Source organism: Mercenaria mercenaria, chromosome 16 (genome assembly GCF_021730395.1).
Source record: "Mercenaria mercenaria strain notata chromosome 16, MADL_Memer_1, whole genome shotgun sequence".
NCBI lineage: Eukaryota > Metazoa > Mollusca > Bivalvia > Venerida > Veneridae > Mercenaria > Mercenaria mercenaria.
The window spans coordinates 27740458-27748004 of record NC_069376.1 but is presented as its reverse complement, the minus strand read 5'-3'; the positions used below and the strand labels follow the sequence as shown (position 1 = coordinate 27748004).

The 7547-nt window shown below is 36.8% G+C and overlaps 1 protein-coding gene across 1 annotated transcript; it reads left to right on the top strand.

Annotated features, from left to right (window-relative positions):
- The first annotated feature begins 1660 nt into the window (after positions 1–1660).
- Positions 1661–4340, top strand: LOC123540924 (uncharacterized). The gene is made up of 3 exons (XM_045326251.2): positions 1661–1819; positions 2436–2579; positions 4205–4340. Exons 1-3 carry the CDS (start codon positions 1780–1782, stop codon positions 4324–4326), a joined length of 306 nt encoding a protein of 101 aa, XP_045182186.2. The 5' UTR covers positions 1661–1779; the 3' UTR covers positions 4327–4340.
- The last annotated feature ends 3207 nt before the right edge of the window (positions 4341–7547 follow it).

Genomic DNA, 7547 nt, shown 5'->3' with positions numbered 1-7547 from the left:
CCAATACATTTTACTGTACTGTCCCGTACAATTGGATACTTAAAATATTCTAAAAGAGTTCACCCCCCCCCCCCTCCCCCCACCCCACTTAAAAAAAAAGAATGCCATTTGTAAAGAAATAAAAGTAAACAATTAGCCTAAACGGGATGTTTATCATGCATATAACGTATATCGCATGCGTTTACACAAGCAAATGTCTTTTGAAATGTTCTCCATATTTATTTTTATTTTATTTTATCTGCTATCACATTTCTCAAAGTTTAAAAGTATAGTAGACGCAACTTGACCCCGATGGTTGACCTTTGCATTATAATACGTAATGAGGCACAACCTGTTATTGAAAAGGAGTGTACGTAAAACACGACCTGCACGAGAAAAGGAAATATAAATTTGTTTAAATATAAATTAGTGTATTGGAAAGTTTTAAATGATCTTATTTAAGTATATAAACTTTGATACTACACTGTATACAAACTAATTCCATATAAATATACACGGCTACCCTAAGCACCCTTGATTTCTACAATGAAATAATCGATATGAATAATCAGCCTAAGGTCAACCATCGCGGTCAAGTTGCGACTACTATAACATGGCTTGTGTTGTTTTTGTTTTCAACAAGGGCCGTTTGGCCAATATACTTAACATTGTACGGTTCAGAATTTTCAGTTATGCATCGTTTTTAACAAAATAATGTTTACTTTTATTTCTTTACAAATGGCATTCTTTTTAAAGGGGGACAACTCTTGTAGAATATCTTAAGTATCCAATCCTACGAGACAGAACGATAAAAATGTATTGGATAGATAGGTTGTTTGTAAAGATGTTGTTCGTTTACGAAACATAACAGTAGCTAGATCTGGGATTTTGTATTCGGCTCTCGTAGATTTTGCAAGGTTGGATCTCACTCGGCGCTTGCGCGCCTTCTGAGATCCGATCTGACAAAAATCCACTCGAGCCGAATACAGCATCCCAGATCGAGATACTATTATAATGACCCTATTGTATTTCACACTTCTATAATTTTATGTCGATATCTGACATTAAGCATTTAGCAATTAGCATTTGAAACATTTGGCAATTAGCAAAAGCCTTTCATAGACTGGCTCCCTGGCTGGTTAGGGTTTTTTGTTTTGTTTTTAAAATACTGCCGATATTTTATAAGTAAATTTTAAGCACATTTTTATCTAATGGCTAAACCATATAGCCATGGGCAACACGAATGCCAATATATAAAGTAGCTGCTAGAGTTACTGCCTCTGTTAATGAAGAAACTTATCTATGGGGAATATAACAGAACAAACGTAGGGACATGAGCCAGTCTAAACAAACCTTTATCGCTTCGTAATGATCCAAAGGTCTATATTTGTCTTGTTTGTCAAAACGCGTGACTGAAGTTTAAGATATATTCCATTATTTTAACCTATAGAATATGAACCTTATTATCTCTGAAGTGCGATTGACCTTAAATCTCACTGGCAGCGTTACCACAGACGTATCCTTAGCGTGTGGTACCTAAAAAGACTAATGCCTTTCAAATTCAAGACTCAGTGCTTTTAACAAGAAACAAAATCTTCGGACGCCTCTAAATTTGTTGTGGCAACCTTAAGCAGCGAGAAAGTGCCGATTTCCTCAAATGCGTCTCATTTTCTCTGACGAAAGTACATCCTCTGATCAGTGGTAGATCCATTCCGCCCCTGAATCTCTCTATTTAAACTAGAACCTCAGGACCGCATTATTTATTGCTGTTCTCAAAGATCACAACCACTGTGAGCAACCATGAAGGTTTTAATTGCAGCCATTTTGATTGCGTTTGTAGGTAAGTGGAAAAAATACGATTTGTCACATGTAAGTAGATCTTTTTTTTATAAAAAAACAACAACAAAAAACACGATAAATTAAGACCTTTGTAAAATAATTCTAAGGGAATTTTAGGTACACTGAAAACTATTTTCAACAATTTCAAGGCTATGACCTGGTAAGGTAATAGAAAAAGCAGGGGTTGTGGAGAATAAGTAGGCTATTTCAAGGCGTCAACATCCGAATAAATAACCTAATTATTTGAGTCAGCCCCTGCTCATTTTAACCTGAATCTGGGCCACCAGATGTAGTGTTGCTTATTTAAGCGGAAGTGGTTATACAAAAATTAATAATTTTAACTTGCCTCTCAAAAAAAAATATTGGATAAATGCACTGAAAAAAATATTTTTATAAGACAGCATAATTTCTGCTACAGTTTTCTTTTCGTGTCGTTTCTTTTAATTTAACGCCTTAGTTCTGTCCTCATTGGACGCTCACAGCAGAACTGTAAACCAGATTGAACAGTGTTCTTTCATTCCAATGATACCGATTGTGTTGGAATCGAGTACACTGTACGCTGCCGTACAGGTCTGCCTGTACCCTATCTTACTTTTTTCAACACATATCCGTTTCAGTGTACGTGAGTGGAGAGCACTGCTCTACCAACGATGATTGCCATAACCATGGGATAACCACATGCGGAGGCTCACACGCAGTTGTATGCCAACACCATGCATTTTTTGGAAACCAGTGCGAATGTACTGACGGAGGTGCAGGAGGTATACACAGTTTTTCATATCATTTGTATATATATACACAGACAAATAGCTACGCTGGGACACGCCAAGACAATTGCTTTAATTAATTAACAATATATCTCCCAGGGCCTCCTCTGCCATTCGCCAATGTAGCCAAATGCTACAAATTCAAAGAACTGGCTACAGATTTTTGAAAGTGGCGACAAGAATTTTATTAAAATGTGGGCAAATTTCAGCAATTCAGTTTCAATTTGGCAGTTTCTCTCAAAAAGTGGCTACAACTTTCTGAGGCCCTGATCTCCCTACGCTCTCAACCATATGTATAGCGAGTATATATTGCTGAGCAATAGTTCCGTAAAAGGTTCTTATTTGATAGGTTTAGCTTTTGGCCACACCTTGATATGAGCAGTAGCGCCGGTGTATGAATGAGTCGTATCTTCGTATTTTGATGTATTACTCAAACGCTTTGTGGCGAGAAAAGCATCCATCGCTTTTTTATTTTATTAAAATCTGTCGAGTAATAAGAAAATTATATGCAAAAATGTTAGCTGAATATAGCGATTTTCACCATGTGTAAACGTTACCGAAAAGTCACGTGGGTTGGCCATTTGCTTACCGACAATACTCCATAACTGGCTTAAGGTAGCGCATAATATTTTATGAAATTACATTCCTTGAAATTTTCAAAGGTTTGTATTTTCTATTATATTTAAAAAAAAAAACATATAAACATATTTATTTTTGGAACTCAAAACAAAACTGTTCATAGTCATCTTGATTGCAAAATATAGGCCACTAAATCAAATCAAGTGCCTTATCTATCATAGCTTTTTGAATAAGGCTTACACATAAGGTTTAATCCCTACACTAAAATCTGCCTATTATACAGTATTTCCTGTCTGAGGGTAAAGTCTCACAGAATTTTCAAACCTGTTTTCAAATTAATTTCATGCCTTAACTATATAATACATGTCATAAAATCGACACATCTTGTTCCTTTAAGCAAGCAGGAAATCACTTATAAAATGCAGAAAATTCTATCATTAACAAAGGTTATCGCTAGATTTAACCATTGTTGAAAATATATTATGATAATTTCCTTTTGTGACTTATGACTTTTCTATGGTGGCTGATTTCTGCCATTTCGCGGGGCAAAAACGCGAAATGGCAGAAATCAGCCACCATACTTTTCGCAGATCATTTGTGTTTTTATATTTATATTCAATGTTATATTTTCTAATTTTTTATTATTATTTATTTCCAGATTTAACACGCGTACATTAATAAATTTGCGCAGCTGTATGTTAAAGTATGGTCGTTTTTTAAGTCATAAAAACCTACAAGAAATTAAGGAAATTAAGTTACTTTTTTTAGTTTTTACTAACTCAAATGTATATGTCACATATGATATTAAAAGGAAATGCTCAATTCCTCTAAGATTGACTGAAACATGCGTTTTAGCGCCGCTACACGTTTCCGTTTCACCAGTGAACGCGCATAAATATAAAATGTATGATAATAAAACCTCCTGTTAAAGAACCCACTGAAATCGACAATAATAACAGGTTTATGCTAGTATCATTGTTTTAACACACTTCATACTACGAGTTCCATAGATAGGTTCAAAGCTATATCCCTTTTTTCAGGTCAAGCGTGCACAGTGAAGGACACGTGTCCCGACTGTAATCAACTTTTTCAGGAAAAACACTGCGTTGATGGAACATGCCATTGTACGATTAACATTGGTGGTATCATTCAGTCGAAATAAATATCAATAATATACATTCGTGTTTTTATTCTTGTCAAATATTTTACAGCGTGGTCAATCAATGGACCGTATATAGCAGAGTACGACGGCAGCCATAAGAAAGACACAAAATCACCAGTCATTATTTAGAGAAAACAACAGTTAAAGCCATTAATGACTTATTACATTGTCCTTTCGTTGGTACATAACAAAGCGTCCGATCTAATACGTCTGTCATACCCACTACAACTAATTTCATCAGTATAAATGAAAACTAAAATACAGTTTAGTGGGAAACGGCCGCGACTTTATATAAAGATTTCTCAAGCAATTAGCAAAGTGAGATAATATTTGAAATGCACGTACTATACATTCAGCTAAGCATGTATATTGAAAATTGCCTAATATCATTTGCCCCCGCGAAAACTGCAAAGGAACAAATAAAATACTAGTACATTAAACAGATAAAATAAAAATGTATCCAGTGAAAGAACAATTATCCCCAGCGATGGCTGCAAAGGAAATCAAAGCCTTGAGATGTCTGGTGGTTGCGGGTTTTGCTAGAATTATTTTCATTTAAAATGCAAATCTATAAATATATGTATGTATAAGAAACAAATACTAAATTAAATGTGCCTCATATCTAAGATAAACTCTGCCTGACCTTACATAAACAGCGGGAAGTCAGTGATGTAACCATGGGCTGGAATACCTAATCATTGACAGATCTTATATAATCTAAATGGCCAGTGTGAATGGATAGAGGATGAATAAGAACTACTTGATCATTAATAATTCATCCGCATTGTTATTGAATGGGACTACTTAGTGTAGCACATGAACATCCTTCCTTTGGATGTGATTTGGAATCAAATAAAGATGCTATGATTGTCAGAAATACACTTTAACTTTAGTAGCAGGATAAACCCGCAACCAAAAATGCTAACGATACACATAAGTAACAAGCAAGTACAAAAGTACCTTATACCACAGTCACACATACGGCGCAGGTAGCTACGTCTAGCTACGGATAAAAACGTAGTTATTCGTATCGATCCGTACCTGAGTCGTACGGATTGGTACGGATTGATACGGGTTACTACTTTATGGTACGGCTCAGATACGCATCGATACGGATCGATATGGATTACTACGTTTCTATCCGTGGCTAGACGTAGCTATCCGCGCCGTATGTGTGACTGGGGTATCACTGATAAAACAAGTGAATGATGAAGTATTGCTATGCAATACAAAGTCCCCTACTGGAAGGCACCTAATTGTTTCTACTGTAGCATAACATAATGAACTGATATCTGTCAATGATGTATAAACAATATTGTACTATATATACGTAATTCCATTAACAAAGGGTGCCTCATGGTGGTGAACATTTGTGCCAAATTACATAAAAATCCCTCCATGCATGAAAAAGAAATGCTCTGGACAAAGTCATTCTTAAATTTATCCTTTGACCTCTGAGTATGACCTTGACCTTAGACCTAGGGACCTGGTTCTTGCGCATGACAATCCGCCTCATGGTGATGAACATTTGTGCCAAGTAACATCAAAATCCCTCCATGCATAAAGAAGAAATATTCCGGACAAAGTCATTTTTGTGCCTGACCTTTGGCCTCTAAAGTGTGACCTTTGACCTAGGGCGCGGGTTTTGCGCATGAAGGTCCAGGTTTTGCGCATGACACATCGTCTCATCATAGGGAACGTTTGTGCCAAGTAATATTAAAATACCTTTATGGATGGCAGAGTTATGGCCCGGACAGGAAAAAGCCTTGTAGACCTATGACCTCCAATTGTGGCCTTGACCTTTGAACAAGGGGTCCAAGTTATGCGCATGACACGGCATCTTATCATGGGGAACACTTGTACCAAGTGATATTAAAATCCCTTAATGAATGATGGAGTTATGGACCGGACAAGAAACAGACCCTGTTCATGCCATGTTAACATTTGACTGCTAAGTGTGACCTTGAGCTTGGGGTCTGAAAGTTGTGCAGGACACATCGTCTTATTATGAGGTACATTTGTGCCAAGTAACATTAAAATCCCTTCATGGATGGCAGAGTTATGGACCGGACAGGAAAAAGCCTTGTAGACCTATGACCTCCAATTGTGGCCTTGATCTTTGAACAAGGGGTCCAGGTTTTGCGCATGGCACGGCATCTTATCATGGGGAACACTTGTACCAAGTGATATTAAAATCCCTTAATGAATGATGGAGTTATGGACCGGACAAGAAACAGACCCTGTTCATGCCATGTTAACATTTGACTGCTAAGTGTGACCTTGACCTTTGAGCTAGGGGTCTGAAAGTTGTGCAGGACACATCGTCTTATTATGAGGTACATTTGTACCATGTAATATTAAAATCCCTTCATGGATGGGAAAGTTATGGACCGGAAAGGAAAAAAATCCTGTTGACCTTTGACCTCCAATTGTGACCTTGACCTTTAAGCTAGGGGTCCGGGTCTTGCGCATGACACGTCGTCTCATCATGGGAAACATTTGTGCCAAGTAATATTAAAATCCCTTCATGAATGGGAAAGTTATACAGGAAAAAGCCCTGTTGACCTTTGACCTCAAATTCTGACCTTGACCTTTAAGCTAGGGGTCCGGGTCTTGCGCATGGTGAACATTTGTGCCAAGTAATATTAAAATCCCTTCATGGATGACAGAGTTATGGACCGGACACGAAATTGCGGACGGACGGAATGACGGGAAAATGCATTCCTATAGTCCCCGAAACTGGTTTCAACCAGTAGGGGACTAATAAAACAGTAATCACTAAAGTCACATTATGTTAATAGAAAAGCAAATAAATGGCATCATGAAATACAATGAACTGTGAAAATTTTGTTCATATATGTACAAATATTATACCAATTAATACTATTAAGGCCCATGCCACAATCGAATCTGTATGTTAAACAATACAGTTCAAGCCTCAACATTTTGTTACGCAGGACAAATTCGATCGTATATTTCTCAAACGGAATACGAGCCACCTCGACAGGAGGAAAGTTGGTTCCGTAGCATTGAAATGCTCAAACAATTCCTTGAAATACTGAAAAGCCGAACAAATTCAAGCATGCTAAAATATATGCTATTCAATGACTATCTATTTTCTAACTTTTTCATATGATTACTATGCCTAAGTTTGCAAAAATTCAGGAGCAGAAGAACACCAACTTAGAGAATGTACATGAATTGTTACACCTCAAATTAAT

What these genes read in the sequence shown, in the direction of transcription:
- LOC123540924 (XM_045326251.2), top strand. Translation starts at nt 1,780, where the DNA reads ATGAAGGTTTTAATTGCAGCCATTTTGATTGCGTTTGTAG. An exon ending in CATTTTGATTGCGTTTGTAG is followed by an intron (nt 1,820 to 2,435) that starts GTAAGTGGAAAA and finishes TATCCGTTTCAG; the next exon opens with TGTACGTGAGTGGAGAGCAC. An exon ending in TACTGACGGAGGTGCAGGAG is followed by an intron (nt 2,580 to 4,204) that starts GTATACACAGTT and finishes CCCTTTTTTCAG; the next exon opens with GTCAAGCGTGCACAGTGAAG.